The 17,517-nt window shown below is 64.7% G+C and overlaps 1 protein-coding gene across 13 annotated transcripts in view; it reads left to right on the forward strand.

Moving 5' to 3' along the window:
- Positions 1 to 17,517, forward strand: part of Shank2 (SH3 and multiple ankyrin repeat domains 2) — a 402,506-nt gene that overhangs the window by 181,203 nt on the left and 203,786 nt on the right. For 12 of the 13 annotated variants that reach the window (XM_058579387.1, XM_058579391.1, XM_058579384.1 and 9 more), the window contains one exon: positions 9,820 to 10,138. In XM_058579387.1, the coding sequence (XP_058435370.1) occupies positions 9,820 to 10,138 (319 nt within the window). Of the gene's footprint in view, positions 1 to 5,696; positions 6,023 to 9,819; positions 10,139 to 17,517 lie in introns of those variants that run through there. The other variant, XM_058579393.1, reaches the window with a different exon arrangement.

Here is a 17,517-nt window from a genome sequence, read left to right on the forward strand (position 1 = left end):
CACTTTGTGAAATGTGGCCCAAAGACGTAAGGCAGGGCACCCCATGAAATCCAGTCCAGGCGCTGCTGACCGCCATGTGCCCTGTTGCCCTTAGCGCCTCCCAGGGGACTGGCCCTGCCCGGGCTCCCACACAGCTGGACGGGTCTTCCCCCGGAGCACACCCCCACCCCTGCAGGGGTACTGCCCGCTGGGCCCCATGTCCAGGCCCTGGGTCTGCTTCTTGGCTAAGTGACCAGGTCACTGGGGCCTGTTTCCCCTGTGGGAGGTCCAATGTCCTCAGTCACCCAAGTCTCAGAAGAGGTGCCTGGTGCTGCCCAAGGCCATGGCCACACCTGCCCCTCCCCTTCTCAGATGCACCTGGGGACCCCCAGCTCTCTGGGGTCAGCCCCACTCCAGCTCTGAGGCCCTGCCCTGGCCACAGTCTTGCACCTAAGACCAAGGGGGTTTGCACAGTGCGCTCCTCAGTGCCGCGCCCCGCTACTCCCTGGGGTGCTCCAGGGGCCTGGCGGCTCCGGCGGGCGGCACTTTACACATGCCGCAGACACCTCCACCCTGTGCAATGAGAACCCCGCATTATTGCTGAGGCGCCTTTCTATATCTGGCTTATTTATAAAAGTATGATTCATTTAGCAATTATTGTGAGACGAGAAGCTGCCGACTAATAGTTAAGTCGCAGTCTTACGAGGAGAGGAAGCCGGGCCCGCGGGCTGTGGGGGCTGGGCTGGGGCTGCTCCCCACCTGGGCTGGTGGGCACTGAGACCTCTGGAGTTGGTTCCTGCCCCTGGGATCCCCTGAGCCTCCCGTCTGGCCAGAGGCTGCCCAGGTCAAATACGGCCTTTCCTGAGCTCAGGTCAGAAGCTGGCTTGGCTCCGGCTCCTCCTCAGCAAGGAACCCCTCTGCTCGTTGGGGTGTCAGGTGTCACAGTGAACCAGGGGGAGCCTGGAGCCAGGCTGGGGGCCCTGTGCCTGGAAGGTCACGGTGTCACCCTGGATGGCACAGCCCAGGGGGCCACGCCCACCAGCCCCTCCTTGCCACCTGCAGAGGCCCTGAGAGGGGCCCTGGTGTCCCCCCCAGGAAGGCAGCCCGGCTGGAGTGGGGAATCTGCAGTCACAGCGAGGACAGAGGACGCTGGCCTGAGGACTGGTGACCTGCCTGGGCAGGGAGGCCTCGCCAGGTCTGGGGGCTGGAGGGCAGCTTGGCTGTGTCTTGGCACCAGCCCCACTCAGTGTGGCCCTGGGTGAGCAGGGACAGAGAGGGTGGCCTCTCGCTTCAGAAGGCCTGAGTACAACTGGAGACCAACGGTCTCTGTGCCTGCAGGAGCGGCGTGGGACCCTGGGGACGGGGGTAGAGGGGTGGGGGGGCGCCACCTCTGTCCTCACAGTCTCATCCATTCACTCCCAGAGCAGGGAGCCCCCGCCCGAGTGGGTAGAGAGGAGAAGGGGACAGGGCACCTGCCCCTGCAGACTTGGCTTCCCTGACACCAGAAAGTGCCCTGGGGGCTGGCCTGGGGGGATCTCTCCAATGCCACAATGAGTCCCCTAGGAGGTGACACCGAAAAAGATAGCAGACCCCTTCTGACAGACCCCTATCTTGTCCGGCACAGGGTGGGTGGGGTGGGGGCAGCCTGGACAGCTAGCTGCCCGCAGACTTTGGAAATTAAGGGCATTTAGGGATCACCACGGCCACTCGGCCCACGCACCGTAGCAGGCACCAGTGCCTGACCGCCCCAGCACCTTGACGTCCCCCTTCATAGGTGAGGAACAGGCACAGAGAGAGCGTGTGACTTTCCCAGGTCACAGAGCTGGGACTGCGTGCGGGCGGTCCTCTCCCAGGCCCTGAGCACACCGACCTCTTCCCTGAGGCCACCCCACTCTAGAGGTGGGGACTCGGGGGCTGGGATTGCCTGGGCAGCTGGACTAGGGCTCAGAGGACACAGGACACGATCTGACACAGGACATGGGCCTGAACCCGCTCAGGGGTGTCCCCGGCCACCGTGAAGCCCAGCAGAGGGATGGGCACTGGCTCTCTTAGGCGGGTCGTCTTTGCCCCTCTCTGGCACAGCAGAGCCCCACGGCCTGTCTGCAGCACCTGGGCCGCCTCCTGACGGGCCTGCAGAGTGCCGGAATGTTCCATGTGCAAAGAGCCGTTTTTGTGCGAGAAGTGAGGTTATTTTCAGCCTGTTGTCAGGCAGTTGTCAAAGACGTGCGACTGAAGGGCTCGCTGAGCCTGAGGGGCCTGCAATGGGGATGGGCGGGCAGGGACGGCCACAGAGGGCCACAGGGGCTGCCTGCAATACACACCCAGGGGCTGGCACCGTGCTGGGCAGGGGAGCCCCGGGGGCTGAGGGGCCAGGCTGGGAAGCGGGCGCCTCAGGGCTCACGAGGGGTCACCGGCTCCCTCTGGACACTCCCAGCCACAGGGCCTCCGTCTCCTCCTTCCTTCTGCTCTCTTCTGTGTCCGTGGACGTGGGGCATCCCTGACCCAGAGGTGTTCAGCTGCCCACAGGGGTGGCCGGCGGCAGGACGGGTTCCCAGGGAGCTTCTAGACCGTCTCTGCTGCCCGCCGCCAGCCCTCCCCACCTGTCCGCCAGGACAAGTCCACGAGAAATGCAGCCCGCGCCCTCTGCACGGTCACTGCAGGTGCCTGTGAAGGACTGCGTGGGCACAAGGGGAAGAGCACAGCGTCTTGGCACATGGGCGGGGAGCAGGGAGAGCCGGCTCCTCCAGACCCCGGGCTCAGCAGTGACCCCACAGAGCCCTGCGGCTGGCCTCAGGGAACTCCAGACAGGTCCTGGACCCCCCCTGGGGCGAGGTACTGGGAGAGGGCTCTGGAGGTGGGAGTCCCGGGGAGGGGCTGTCCAGTGTCACCCTGACTCTGAACCCCAGCGTGGCTGTCCCTGGGGAGACGGTTAGGGAGCCCTGGGGTCCTGCCCCAGCCTCTGCTCACTGCCCGGCTTCCATGGCAGCCCGGCTCGACCCTGGGATCTGGAGGGCGCGGGGCCCAGTGGACAAGCTCGTGCTGGGGACAGGGCAGGCTGCTCCCCTCCCGCAGCAGCTGAGGCCTGACCAGCGCTCACGTGCTTACTCACACAGAGCCCACCCCCTGACCCCCCGGCCACACAGGCAGGCCGGCAGGTGCCCTGGCAAGCCCAGTAGCCTTGTGTGTTGGGTGGACTCTGCCTTCTGTGCCTGGTTGGCCACCAAGTTAGTTGGGGACAGGGGGCCAGTAGTGGGCCATGGCCTGTGGTCTGGAGCCAAGGGGCAGGGCACTCATGCATGGGCCCAGAGCCACGTCACCTCCGAGCAGGGAGGCTGTGCCTGCTCGACATCCAGGGCCATGTGCGTGGGCCGTAAGTCCCCGTCGCTAGGGAGGCCAGGTGGCCAGGAGGGTGGCACAGATGGACGACTCACCCAGCAGGGCTTCTTGGGGCTCACACGGGACCCCAGAGCAGGCTGCAAGTGCGTCTGATGGGGTCCCAGCTCCAAGCTCCACGAGTGACTCGCTCGGCTTCCTGAAGGTGTGGGTGGGACGTGACCTCCGCCTCTGGACAGAGCTGCAGGTGCTCAGAGGAGGGATCTCTGGCATGGGGCTCTCGGGGGTCTGTTGTCGTTTGTCCAGAGCCTGCTTGTGTCCTCTGCCCAGCACCATGACACCTGAGGAGGAGACAGGCCTGGGTGCCCCTGGGCCTTCCTAGTACATGGTCCCCAACCCGAGGGGCACAGGAGAGTGCGGGGTCTGGGGAGGCAGAGGGCACGGGATAGAGCGGGGCCTCCCTCCCTGCTGCCCAGCCACTGCTGGACCCACCCGGCTCTGCTGGGGACGCTCCTCTTCTTCCCGCTGGGCAGCCTAGGTCCCAGCTCTCACCCACCATGGGAAGTGCCCCAGAGGAGCGGCCACTCCACGCAGGTGCTGGGCACTGAGACTCTGGGGGCCACGTGTGGGGCTGCGCCATGCTGCTGAGTTCTGGTTCTGCCCCAGTGGGCCTGATCTCGGTCCTGCGGGTGTCTTCCTCCCCAGCACGTTGCCTGCCTTCTCCACAAGGTGAAGGAGGCCCCGGGGAGTCTGCATCGGCCTGACCTCCACCCAAGGTCAGAGCAGCTGGCAGGGCTGCGAAGCGGGCAGGACCCCGCCAGCCTGTGGCACGAGGGCTGGCCTCTGGCTCTGCCAGCCTGGGAGAGTGCACGCTCTCTGCGCCACGCTGGTGGCACAGACGGCAGTGCCAGAGCAGTGACGGCAGGGAACTTGGCTTGGGATGGACCGAGCACGGGCAGATGGAGGGCATCGGGCATCTCTGGATATCCCAGAGAGTCTCCTCGGCCCACGTGGCTGGCACCTGAGTGGCTGGACCCCCACCTCCGCAGAGGAGTCCCTCGGTACAGAGGAGTCCCTCTGTGACATGGCCACCCTGGAGCCCTGGCCAGCGTACCCTACCCCAGAGACAGCCATCAGCTCCTCCCAGGTGGGACAGAGCAGCTGTGTCACTGTGGGTGACCCCATGTGTCTGACTGAGGTTCTGGGAGCTGGTGGCCTCGTCCCAAGGCCCAAAGAGGTGCATGAGGTGTGCGGGCCTGTGGGTGGCGTCCTGTCTGGAAGGTGGCTTCCTCCCGCGCGTCTCGGAGCCTGTTTCGCCTGGGTTCTGAGACGCGGGGCGGTCTGACATGAGCCGTGTCTGAATGTTCAGCTGCCTGGAGGCACACACCCAGCAGACCTGGCACCGTCTCTGCCCCCGGAACCCAGGGTCTGTGTGGCACAGCCTCAGCCTCCTGCTGCAGGGTGCCTGCCTTCCCTCCTTCACAGCGTTTGTGTGGAAGTGCGTCGGCCATATGGAATTCAACTCCCGCCTTCCAATTGGTCTTCTCCCATTTCTTCTCTCTCTCTCTCTCTCTCTTCTTTTTTTAAGATTCGGAAGCAGTTCTCTTAGCAACCACAGAACGCACCCTTAATCACAGCCAGAGCCCTGCCCCCGGGACGTTCCACTGAGCCTCCTCGGGCCCTGCTCCTGGTGTAGGGGAAACTCGTGTCCCCCCTGCGCCGAGGGCTGCAGAGCGCAGCCCTGTCTTTGGGTTGCTGGGGCAGAACTTCCTTAGGTGGCCTTTGGGGATCCTGGCTGCTTTGTCAGGACCTCTGTTGGCATGCAAATGTAGAGACTCCGGAGGTGGCTGTGAAAAGCTGCTGTCCTCGCTGCCTGGGGGATCCACCCGGGTGCTCTGCAATCTCATTGTTTTATCATCCCTCTTGAAAAAAGAAAAAGAGCAGGAGGGGGCGGACTCTTGCTTCTTCCAGGGTCGTTACCACAACGTGAGCTCAGTGAGCTCTCGTGAGCTCGCGGCTGATTCTCTCAAAGGGAAATATAGGTCGCGGTCAGAATCCCAGATGCCGGCGTGCCTGCCGGGCGCTCCTGGGTCTGCTGGGCGCCCTCGCTGGCGCCTGGATGTTTGCTTCCCTGACTTTCTTACCACATCTGCGAGCTGGCAAACAGACTTGGCTTTTTCTTTTAAATTTTGTTTTTAAAAAAAAAAAAAAATAGAAAAGCACAGTGCATTATATTTAGCCGCAGGCGCACGGAGCACCAGCCCGGGTTTCCTTGGATAACTGGGGCTGGAGCTCACAGATACCTCCCAGCGTCTCCTGGCCGCCAGCTCGCCCGCCCGCCCGCCCGCCCGCCGTTAACCCTGTGCGGTGCCGCTCCTCAGCGCCCAGCTCAGCTCACATGACGAACGCCGCCAGAGGTAGCCGGCTCTGAGAGCAGCCCCATCAACGACAGTTGGTTCCCAGCTGACAGACAGAATATGGGGTGGGCTTTGTCACCAGCACGCTGGGTCTGGCATGCCCAGCGATGCTCGGGAGCGCACAGTGCCCAGACGCCCGCCGCCACTCCCAGGGTCCCAGCCGCTCCAGCACGGAGGGGCCGGGCTGCGCGCCTAGCCTTCCTCCCCGCCGAGAAGGTTATATAATGAGCGGACCACTGCCAAAGTCGGAGGGAAAATGAAGTCTTTGTTAAATGCCTTCACAAAGAAGGAAGGTAAGGAGCGTCGGGCCAGGGACCAGCAGCCTTCGGGTCCGGGGACGGGGACTTCCAGTTCCTCCCAGGACCACGGTGCTTAGTCGAGTCGGGCAAGGGCATCTTTGTGGTTTGTGATACCGTTCGGCTCTGGTTGGTCTGGGAGATGGACACGGTTGAAGGTGCCCTTTTATTCGACTGGTTTCTAAGCCACCAGCCTTTGCAGAACCACGTTCCGGAATGTCCACCCATGGTGACTGTGCCGGAGGGGGCTCGTTAAGAACTAAGTCCTAGGAAAATCAGGGAAGTTGTGAGTCTAGGCTGCCCGTTACCTGAGGGCTGCTGAGCACCTGCCGAGGGAGGTCAGGGCACATGGCCGCTGCCCCAGATGGGCAGGTGCTTCAAAGCCACTCCCCAGCTCCCCTTGGCCGCCCCGGCTGGCAATTTCATGGAGTGGATGGAGAAGCCTCGTGGCGGACTTTAAAAGTGCATACGGTCTTTGTCATTCCTTGTGGGGCTTTTTTATTGTGGGGGAAAATGTATAAATAAATGCATGTAAGACGGCTAAGAAAATATCCACCCACCCAGAGTTTGCAGATTGCCTGAAAGAAGAAACAGTTGGGTGGAATATTAATCATTTTCAGACAGGAAAAGAGTTATTTTTAACCCTTTTCACAAAAAAACCATCATTTCCATGGATAGTACCAGTCAGTTTTGTCAGACAGGGAGCTCTCGTCCTTAGGAAATCAGAAGGTTTCTGCAGAGGTTACTTTAAAGGAATGAGGGAGGTCCTCCCCAGCCCCGGCTCCTCCTATAACCAGCACTGGGGAAATCTCGGTGCTCGGGAAGCTAATTTAGTGGGAATCTTGGTAATCAAGCAAGGTGATTTTCATTAAAACGCTCGCCCTAATGTCACCTAGGTGATTCCGTTTGAGTAACTTGCCTGGTCTTGGGGGAAGATGTATAGGAAAATGTCCCGGCCGTTCCAATCCGCAACCCCCCCTCCTCCCCCCGGGCCGGCTCCCCCTGCAGACCCATTCCTGGGAATCTATTCGAAAGCAGCCTTTGCTTATGTTCATCAAAATTCACCTGCTGGGACTTGAACCGTGGGCTCCATGGAGAATGGGAGGATCTCAGCCCGGGGGCGATGGTGGCAGGTGACTTCTGCCTCTGTCCCGTCTCCCCTGGACTCTTCCTTCCTGAGGAGTTGATCTGGGCCCCTGCCGGCCTCCCCCGGATCCATGGCTTTTGCAGGAGGGGTGCTCAGACCTTACCCGTCCTGGGTCACAGGGGGTTACGGACGGCCTTGCCGGGCACGGCTGCGAGCTCTCCTGCTCCCGAGGCCAGGCAGGGTCCTCTACGTGGCGAGCGCCCAGGGTCCGCCCAGAAGCCCGGACCCCGCTGTGTCTGCTTGAGCTTGTGGTCTTGCAGCCAATAGGGTCGCGTGGCCCTCATCCCAGGGGTGACAGGTGGCCCTGTCTGAGGCTGCAGGACCTTCGCCCCCCGCATGGTCCTTCACCCCACCCCGGGTCTGGCATCTGAGGTCCCTAAAGCTCCAGCGCCACTCCTCCTGCAGCACCTCGACCGTGGACTCTGGTGTCTCAGCCTCTGCCTGCTCAGGGCCAGAAGGCCAGTGTGGTTTCCCTCAGTCCTGAGAAGCACCCCCTGGGTGGCCTGGCCCAGCTGTGGCCCTTCTCCTAGAGGCTGCTGCAGGACCCAGGCCCAGCCGCCCAGAGCAGCCAGCCTGTCCCTCCTGCGTCTCCAGCCGGCCTGGCTGACCGTTGTGGGCTCCTTCACTGGAAAAAGTAGGGGTGGGCCTGAGGTCCCCGGGGGCCTGCTGCCCCGACGTCTTCCTCCCACAGAGGGCTTCCCCCACGGGCAGGGGCCCGAGGCACCAGGCTGCCTGCGTGGGAGACCCTGACCCTGACTGGCCCCCACCCTCCCACTGTACTGAACCAGGACACCAAGTCCAGCCTGTGACCCCAGGGAGCTTGCTGCCATTCTGTGCAGTGTGCCGATTTGTCCCAATTCTGTTTCCCAGGCACTTCCCAGCGTCCTGGGAGGCAGGAGGGTGCACTGGGCCACACCTCTCTCACCTGTCCCAGGAGAGACCTGCCAGCCCACCTCTGTGCCCGGGGGGCTCCACCAGGGCCAGGAACCCTACCAGGGCCACCTCTGTCCCCCATGAACTCTACCAGGGCCACCTCTGTCTCCTGTGGGGTCTGAGAGGGCTCCTCTGTCTCCCTTGACCTCTTCCAGGGCCACTTGTGTCCACTGTGACTCTGCCAGGGCCACCTCTCTCCCCTGTGGGCTCTGCCAGGGCCACGTGTGTCCCCTCTGAGCTCTGCCAGAGCCTCCTTTATCCCCGTGAGCTTTTCCAGTCCCACCTCTGTCCCTCTGAGCTCTGCCAGGGCCACCTCTGTTCCCTTGAACTCTGTCAAGGCCACCTGTGTCCCCTGTGACCCCTGCGAGGGACTGTCCACTGGCCCTGCAATAGGCACAACCACCCTCGGTTCCTCTAATGGGCCTCATGGTGTTCTCTGGCCTTGAGCACCAGGGGCAGATGTCCAGCCTGTCCTTGGCCATCCATGGTACACGTCTCCTTTAGGACATGAAGGTCCCGTCCCTGGGTGGGCTCCCTGGAGGACTGTGTGGCCTCTTGCTTCACAGCTCTGGGTCGGCCCAACAGCAGTGCTGGCCTTTGGCAGTGCAGACCCCATGGGAGCACAGAGCCTGCCGTGGACATTGACCAGCTGGGGTGACACCCAGCATCCTTGGCCTCTCAGGGGCTGGTGGCATATCTGTCCCCTGTAGCCTGGAGGGCCATTGTGGAAGGGCCAGCCCTCTGAGCACCAGGGCTGCTGCAGGGTGGACACAGCCCTTGGGCTCCCCAGGACAGCCGTCCCCTCCATGTCCCTGGGCACACTGGGCTCAGGCGGGTGAGGGCCTGGCCTCTTGCAGACGTCCCAGAACCAGGCGAGGTGAGTCCCTGCTCTCGGCGCACAGGGCCCCAGCTTGATGGCTGAGGAAGGGCCCCTGTCGGGGCTGAAGGGTTGGACTGGAGCCTGGTTCGCTTGCCAGCGTCCCTGTGGCGAGGCCCTCGGGCCTGGGCCGAGTATAAAGAGCAGATGGTCTTTGTCTCGGGTCCTGGGGACTGGAGTCCGGGATCCAGGTGTCCCGGGCTGGCTCCCCCAGGCTTCTCTCCGCGGCTGGCAGACGGCGGTTCCTTCCTGTGTCCTCGCATGGCGTCCTCTGTGTGTCCGTGTCCTGGTCTCTTCTTACAAGAACACCACCCTGTGGGACGAGGGCCTGTGCTGGTGACCCATTTTAACGTCACTGCCTGGATGAGGGCCTCTCTCTAAAGCCATCCCCTTCTGAGGCCCAGGGTTCGACCCCAGCCTGTGGACTTTGGGGGCAGGGATTCTTCCCACACAGAGGCCCACCTCGAGTCCTCAGGAGGGGACACAGCAGTGCTCAGGGTCCTAGCTGCCTGTTGGACGGGGCTCTGTCCCCACGTGTGTCTGAGCCAGCTGCCTCTTCCCAGGCTGTGGAAGGGGTGGGCGCTGGCGATGGAAGCTGGGACCCCGGTCCCTTCCATCTGGGCCTCGGCTGGAGCCTCGGGGCAGGGGAGGCCCCCTCTGCCATCTCCACCCCTGCCTCCATGTCGGGGGTGAGTCCTGGCCTCTGGGAGCCCAGCTGGAGCCCGCAGAGAGCTCGGCCCGCCCTCGGGTCGCATGGGGGCTTGGATGCATGAGCCTGGCCTCCGGGGGCACCCCCTGGACGCACTCACCCACCTCTTTTCACTCTCTCCCGCCCAGTGCCCTTCCGAGAGGCCCCGGCCTACTCCAACCGCAGGCGGCGGCTCCCCAACACGCTGGCCGCCCCCCGGGTCCTGCTGCGCTCCAACAGCGACAACAACCTCCATGCCAGCGCACCCGACTGGGCCGTGTGCCCCACGGCCACCGCCCACCGCAGCCTCTCGCCCCAGCTGCTGCAGCAGATGCCCAGCAGGCAGGACGGCGTGGCGAAGAGCGTGGCCAGCTACGCCCCCGGGCCCCGCAGCCGCTCCCCGTCGCTCAACAGGCTGGGCGGTGCCGGCGAGGACGGCAAGAGGCCGCAGCCACACTGGCACGTGGGGTAAGGAGCAGCAGGGCCAGGCCTCGGGAGGGGACCTCGCGCCGAGGGGCCTCGCGCTTCCACCGCCCAGGGCTGGAGCCAGTGAGCCTGCTCCGCGGGGGCCTCTGGGCTGGGTGCGCCCTCCCGAGCCTCGCGCCCAGTGGGCAGCTCTGCAGGCCTAGGGCAGCTGGGAGGCTCTTGGGACGAGCCAGGGCAGGGGGTGCCAGCCTGGGCCTCCTTTCCCGCCCTTGCACACCCACCTCTTGGTCCCCAAAGTGAGACAGCAGGAGGGCAGGGGGCAGCAAGTGGGACCTGTCTGTCAGCCCAGCGCACCTGTCCTCGCAACGCCCCGCAGAGTGGCAGCGGAGCCCTGGCACAGGCCAGACCGAGGCTCAGAGGCCACCTCACACCCCAAGGGTGGCTCACCGTGTCCCCAGCAGCCGCAGGAATGGTCTTAGCCACAGGGTGCGACTGCCCGGTACAGCAGGGGCTCTCGGAGCCCCTGGGTCAGTCTCTGAGGCAGTCCAGGTGACAGGAGCCTCAGGACAGGACAGCATCTAGGCCAAAGGGACCCCGTACTCTCTTGCCCCGGACATCCAGGGAGCTGCACTGGTGCCCAGCGCCAAGCCCTGGGCACAGTCGGCCTCGTCACCCCCCTTCCAAGACTCCTGGGCTTTAGGTTCCACTCACTGTTGGGGCCTCAAGGTCTGGGTTTGATGTTTGGGGACTCCAAGGGACAGCAGTGTCGGTCACCGTCCCTGCCAACAGCAGCTAGTGCTTGCTGAGACCCACAGCCCGCACGGGGACCCCACTCTGCTGCTTCAGCCTGAGCCACACAGCCAGCGCGGGGCCAGACCAGGTCCCGGGGTCAGGGCCTGGTGATGTGGAGTTCACATGGGCGTGGGCCCCTGGGCCTGGGTTTTCCTGCTGACGTTGGGTCTAGCACTTGGTGCTTGGTGCCTGGGGCCACCCGTAGCCCCTCCCTGGCTCCTCCCTGGCCTCCACTGCTGCCTGGATTCCCCATTCTGACCACACCAAGTCTTTCTGGACGAGGTCCTGCCCTTGGGCCAGTCCTGAGCCACACAGCGCCCAGCCTGCAGCAGGGTGTGAATGGGGAGGGGACAGTGCCCTGTGGTCCGGTCCAGGAGGGAGCTATTGTCCTGGCTGACCTCAGGCCGGGGCTGGGGTCTAGGAGCTGGGCGCACTGTTGTGGGGATGGAACACAGGTCTCCCGGCCCCTCAGGGCCCAGCCTCTCACCTGTCCACCCAGTAGGCCCTGAGATCCTAGCCCATCCGTCTGTCCAGCAGGCCTGAGCTCCCAGCCCATCCGTCTGTCCAGCAGGCCTGAGCTCCCAGCCCATCCGTCTGTCCAGCAGGCCCTGAGCTCCCAGCCCATCCGTCTGTCCAGCAGGCCCTGAGCTCCCAGCCCATCCATCTGTCCAGCAGGCCCTGAGCTCCCAGCCCATCCGTCTGTCCAGCAGGCCTGAGCTCCCAGCCCATCCGTCTGTCCAGCAGGCCTGAGCTCCCAGCCCATCCGTCTGTCCAGCAGGCCTGAGCTCCCAGCCCATCCGTCTGTCCAGCAGGCCTGAGCTCCCAGCCCATCCGTCTGTCCAGCAGGCCTGAGCTCCCAGCCCATCCGTCTGTCCAGCAGGCCCTGAGCTCCCAGCCCGGCCGCCCCGCCCAGCAGAGCTGAAGCACGTGCCTGTTCCTGGTGCTGGTCTAGATTCTGGCTCTGAGCAGCCCCCGGGGGGAGTCCAGGTGCTAAGAACAGTTGAGAGCTAAATAGAGGGTCCCCCGAGACCCCGGTCCTCCCACCCGGCTGGAATAGGACTGCAGTTTAGAGACGGCCCCTCCCCCCGAGGCCTAGCAGGTGGGGAAGGTGTGGGGCAGGGGTATTGGACACGCCACACAGGAGCGCCGGGAGGAGGGGCGTGCGCGCGTGTCTGTGCGTGTGCACATGTGGGTTGTGTGTTCGTGTGCCCTGTGTGTATGCGTGTAGGGTGCTCCCTGTGTGTGTGTGTGCCTATTTGCTTGTGCAATGTGCCCTGTGTGTGTGTGTGTAGGGTGCTCCCTGTGCGTGTATGTGTGCATCTGTGTGTGTGTGTGTGTGCCTATTTGCTTGTGCAATGTGCCCTGTGTGTGCACATGTAGGGTGCTCCCTGTGCATGTGTGTGTGCGTACCTATTTGCTTGTGAAATGTGTCCTGGTGTGTATTTGTGATGCACTTGTGTGTACACAGGTCCACGTGTGTGTGTCCGGCTGCTTCTGTGTGTGTGTGTGTGCACATGTGTGGCCCTCAGCAGCCAGCCTGACTCTCATGATCAGCGCCTGGACTCCTGGACATGTTCTTTTGACCCACACCTCAGTTGCTGTGTGACTGCAGGCTCTTACTTACCTACTCTGTGCCTCGTCTTTGTGGACTGTGAAATGAGGATCAGACAGTGACCGACTTCAGGTTGTTCTCAGGTTAAAGGAAGGCCCCTGGGGAGCCACTAAGGGCAGTGCCTTATACGTGCACCATCCTCACTGCCCGAGAGCCCGAATCCTGTCCAGCAAGCCCAGGGCTCCGCCAGTCCTTCCCCGGTCACCACAGCTGATGGAAGGGTGACCGACTCGCCATGTTTCCCTGACGTGGGCGGGATAGCCCGTCCCCTAACCATGGGCCTGCTGCCTGCCCTGAGTCAGGAGGTCCTTGCAGCCTGGCCGTCACCCTTCCTTGAGATGGCACCCTGACCAGCCAGTCCTGCCTGGCCTGGCCCCTCCTCTGTCCTCCCCCTCAGAGTCTGCCTGTCCCTCTGCCCAGGACCAGCCCCTTGTTGGTGACAGCAGCTGTGCTCCCAGGGGAGCCCCGCCATGGGCACCGACCAGTCCACCTGTCCTCCCTGAACCCCTGTCCTGGCCAGGGCCTTTCAGTAGCACTGCCCAACAGGCGGGAGGGGGCTGGGGAGGCAGGATGGGGTGAGGCTGCAGGTGCCGCCCTGTCCCCTGTGCCCTGTGCTGGGGCCGAGTCTGTGCACAGCAAGGGCGTGCCGAGGACATCTGGCCACCCTGCTCACTCACCCATGGAGTGGCGATCTGAGGCCACCTGGGCACAGGGACAGCCAGGTGCATGAGTCTGCAGACATCCGGGCATGGACATCAGGGTGTGGGCCAGTGCACTGACCAGGCTGGGGTCAGAATGTCCCTCCAGCCAGCTGGAGCTGGGGCCTCGTGGTTGGAGCAGCCTGGCCAGGGTGGGGCTCCCCGGTCTGTGCCTGGGGAAGGGGCTGACCTCTACACAGGCAGGGGAAGGGCATAGTCTGGCCCAGGTGACGGGAGGACACCCAGCCTGGTATCCCAGCCCAGTGACCCCTCTGCTCCTCCATTGTCCTTGAAGCTTAGCACAGGGCCCCGTCCCCCATGGGCCCGCCAGCTCTCTCCTGGGGCAGACAGGGCCAGCGGGGCAGGCCTAGTGGGACATGGGAAGGGGCACGTTGGCCCTGGCCTCCTGGTGGTCTTGGGGCTCCAGGGCCCGTTCTGGTCACCAGCAGAGCCCAAGAGGTGGGGTTACGACCCCCTGTTGCTTGGAGAAGCCCTTGTCCCTCCCTCGGTGGCCCAGCAGCAGCCCCGCTTCCCCAGCTTTGGGCAGGTCACCCGCCTCTGTGCCTCAGTGTTCCCGGACACGGTGGCCTCCTGGTGCCACCTCCTGTGCGTGGGGGGAGGGGTCATGGGGTCGCACAGCAGTCACATGCTGCAGCCTGGACCTGGTCGCCGTTAAGTCCCGTGGCCGCTCTGCTGAGCCTGCGGGTGGGCAGCATGGAAAGAGTCCTGGGCCACTGGAGCTCCTGCGTCCCCGCCCAGCGTCCCGTGGGGGTGGGCGGACGCTGGCTGGGGCCTCCAGAAGCGGAGATGGCCAGGCTGGTGGGGAGACGGCATCCTGAGCAAGGAGGGGACCTGCCCAGGCCCTGCAGCCCACACCACCTGTCCCCTGTGTGCTCACAGCCCAGGGGAGGCGCCACCCGGCTCCCCTCCCCGGGACTGAGCTTGCTTGCCTGGCCGCCAGACACAGAAGCAGCGGGCAGCTGAGGGGCGCCTAGGGGACCAGAGCCAGCCTCAGGCCAAGCCTCAGGGCAGCCCTGGTGGGGGGGTGAGGGCTCCCACCTGGACTCCTGCTGGCACCAGTGGCCTGCTCCCTCCCATCCAAGGCCTGTGCTGGGCAGGACCCCCACCCCAGGGAGGGGCTGACCTCCTGCAGAGAAGGGAAGCAGCCCCTGGAGGGAAGCAGGACAGGGGCCTCACAGAGCCCTGGGGGCTGTCCTGACCATGTCCTAACAGGAGGGGGCTCCGGGGGCTTGGGGTCCAGGCCCTGTGTCACCCAGACCTGCTGGGAGCTGAGGGCTCCCACTTTGAACATCCAGGCACTCCCGGCCCCCTGCTGCCAGGCCAGCCCAGAGCCTGTGGCTGGGCATCATGGAGAAGGAGGAGGGGGAGGGACACCTGCACCCGTCCTGGTCCTCAGCTCTGCCTGCGTCTCCCGCTCACCTTCCCCTGACCGTCCGTCTCCCCCCCGCCTCAGTCCCTGTGTGTCCCTGTCCTCGCAGACACCCGTGCAGAGGGGTAGAAATCACTGCACCTGGGGCACCGTCCCTGCCCCTGCTCAGGCGCAGGCTCTGCCCTCACCCAGCCCAAGGCGGCGCCCTCTACTGGTGCCCAGGGGCACAACTGGGCCCCAGTCCTGAGAAGGGAGACACCTGGGTCCACCCACCCCGTCACCAAGGGTGGGTGGCCAGGGTCACCTGCAGCATATGGGTTCCATGTCTTTCTTCAGAGACTGGGCAGCAGGTCCCCAGGGCCGCTCTGGCCTCACCCACCCAGGGGACACTCTGGCCACCGTCTCATCAGACATCTGCTCCCGGGTGGTTCGGCTCAGCAGGAAGCAAAGGCTTGGGATGAGGCCAGCAGGCAGAGCTTGGTTTTGCTGGCCACCCGCTGGCTCTGTCTGCTGGGAACCATGGGCCTCCCCGAGCCCTGTCCACCTCTGGGCGTTCGGGACAAAATGGGAAGATGGTCCTGAGGAAGGGGACAGCAGCACCCCTGGCCTTCCTGCCCCCGGCAGAGGCCAGTTTCCCACTCAGTGCCGGGGAGGGACATTCTCCCCAGATGACACTTCCCAGTAAGGGGCAGGGCACTCAGAGGCCACGGAACCCCTGGGTGTCGCCGTGGGCTTCCGGCGGCAGGGACTCTTCCTGCTTCCTGTGTGGGTGGGAGCAGGTCTGGAGGGTTCTGGGGACCTGTGCACCCCTCCCCAGGGACAGAGCCCCATCTTGACAGGTGCGTGCGTGTGAAGGTGGCCGGGGTGCCCTGTGGCTCTGCGCTGTGCCCGCTCTACCTGCCCTCTATCTGCTTCCCTGGGGAGGTGGGGACCTGGACACGCAAGCCCACTCTCAGTGGAACAGGGACCAGATTTCCTCCATGAGGGTGGTCACTGTGCCCCCCGCTCAGCCCAGTCCTGACCCAGAAAGTGGGGCACAGACCCTGCTGGAGCAGGCGGGGGGTACGATGTCTGGCTCTCCCGCCACCCTGTGTGTCACCTGCCCCAGGGTACCGTGGCACCTCACTGGGAAGGCTAGGCATAGCCATGGGCAAGGTGCCCCAGGATCAGGCCTGGCCAGCAGGCGAGGGAGGTGGAGGGCACACCTGGGGAGCAGGCGCTTGCTGGGCACCTACGGATGACAGTCCACACCTGTGGCCCTCCGGGCTCCCCGTCTGTGGTCCCTGCTCTCTGACAGGTGGCCACCTGAGCCTGAGTTATGCCCCCTTCTGCATGCAGGAGGGTGTGCGTGCCCACCACAGATGTGAGGGAGGTGTGCCGTGCTCGGTGCTGACACCCTGGAGGACCTGGGGCCGTGGAGTCACACGGTCACAGTTCAGACCTCCCCGGGGAGTGGAGGACCCACCACCCGGAGGTGGAGAGGGGCCCCGTGAGCCAAGCAGAGAGGCTGACGTGGGAGGGGCTGCTGGTGAATCCCTGTGGTCCCAGGTGGGGCTCTGGGCACCTCCCCACCTGGAGCCAGGGGTGGCCCTGGCTGGCACCCGGACAGAGGCTCCACGGCGGCCAGCTAGTGCCTGGCCAAGGAGGCCAGGGAGGGAAGCCTGCCGCCGGACGGGGGTGGTGGGCTCTGAGCTTTCTGGACTGCAGCCGTCAGAGAAGCCGGTGGTGCTGAGCCCAGCCGGGGACCTCTGTGCTGGACCCGCCACCCTTTGTGCCAGAGCCTGTGACCGGCCATGTTCCCGAGCTCCTCCCTCCCTCCTCTGCAGGAGAGGAGCCTGGGAGGCACCGGTAGGCCCCAGGGCCAGGCCATCTGCCACCAGCCCAGCCCCTCCACACTGACCCGGTCTCCAGGCCTCCTCGGGCACCCTCCGTCCTCTGGCCTGTGCCGCTCCCTGCCTGTGAGCCCGTGAGCCCGTCCCGCCCTGCAGCTGAGCCCAGCAGCAGTGAGCTGGCCCAGGGTGAATGGAGACGTTCAGTGTGGAGGCCGCCCCACTCCCCGGGGTGGCTGGGAAGTGGCCCAGTTCCCTCATCCCAGTCACCCGACTCCACAGGGCCAGCTCTCGGAGACTCAGAGCCCAGGGACTTGGCCCTCCGACGGCTGGAATTCCAGCTGCTGCTCTTGGCCAGGACACAAGGAAGCGCGGGCAGTTAGGGCTGGGGAGCTGCAGACCCATCTCGCTGCGTGGGCTGGGCCCCGGGTGCCCTGGCCTGGCCTCCCCGTGCTCCACACTCAGGGGACAGCCACCGCTCATCCAGGCTGCTCTCGGGCTGCCACGGGGAGAGCAGGGCCGGGGAGGAGCCAGGCCTGGAGGCACAGGCGAGAGCTCTGTCCTTGTCCCATCACCACGGGGAGGAGCAGGCACCGGGGATGAAGGCCACGTTGGCAGGTGGCCCCAGCGTGGTGGGCCAGTCTCCACCCTGCCCAGCCCTGTGGGCACCTCCTGGGGGGCCAATGGCTACCCAGCAGCACCTTCAGACAGGCGTGGTGCAGCCAAGGGCTCCTCATGGGTCACTGCCACACAGCCCTTGGGGTGCTCGAGGACAGTGACCTCCACAGGGCCCCACAGTGGAGGCCCCTGTCCAGGCAAGCAGGGGTTGAATGAGGAGGTGACACTGAGGCCACACCCCACCCTGCGTCTCCACCTTGCGCCAAGGCTGCTTGGCAGTGGCAGGATTCTGAACCCTTAGGTTGGCAGCTGTCACTCAGTGGGAGAAAAGCCCAGGGGAGGCCACAGGGCACCTGCCCAGTGTCCCCAGCACCCAGGTGAGCCTCTAGGCTGCCCCCTGGGCCACAGGAGGCCAGGTGGCCTGGTTTCCTGTGCTCGGAGCTTCATGTGGGACAGGGACAAATCTGGGCCTTGGGGCTGAG

Source organism: Marmota monax, unplaced genomic scaffold (assembly GCF_021218885.2).
Source record: "Marmota monax isolate L192 unplaced genomic scaffold, Marmota_monax_Labrador192_F-V1.1 WCK01_AAM20220418_F8-fsc00038, whole genome shotgun sequence".
In the NCBI taxonomy this organism is placed as follows: domain Eukaryota; kingdom Metazoa; phylum Chordata; class Mammalia; order Rodentia; family Sciuridae; genus Marmota; species Marmota monax.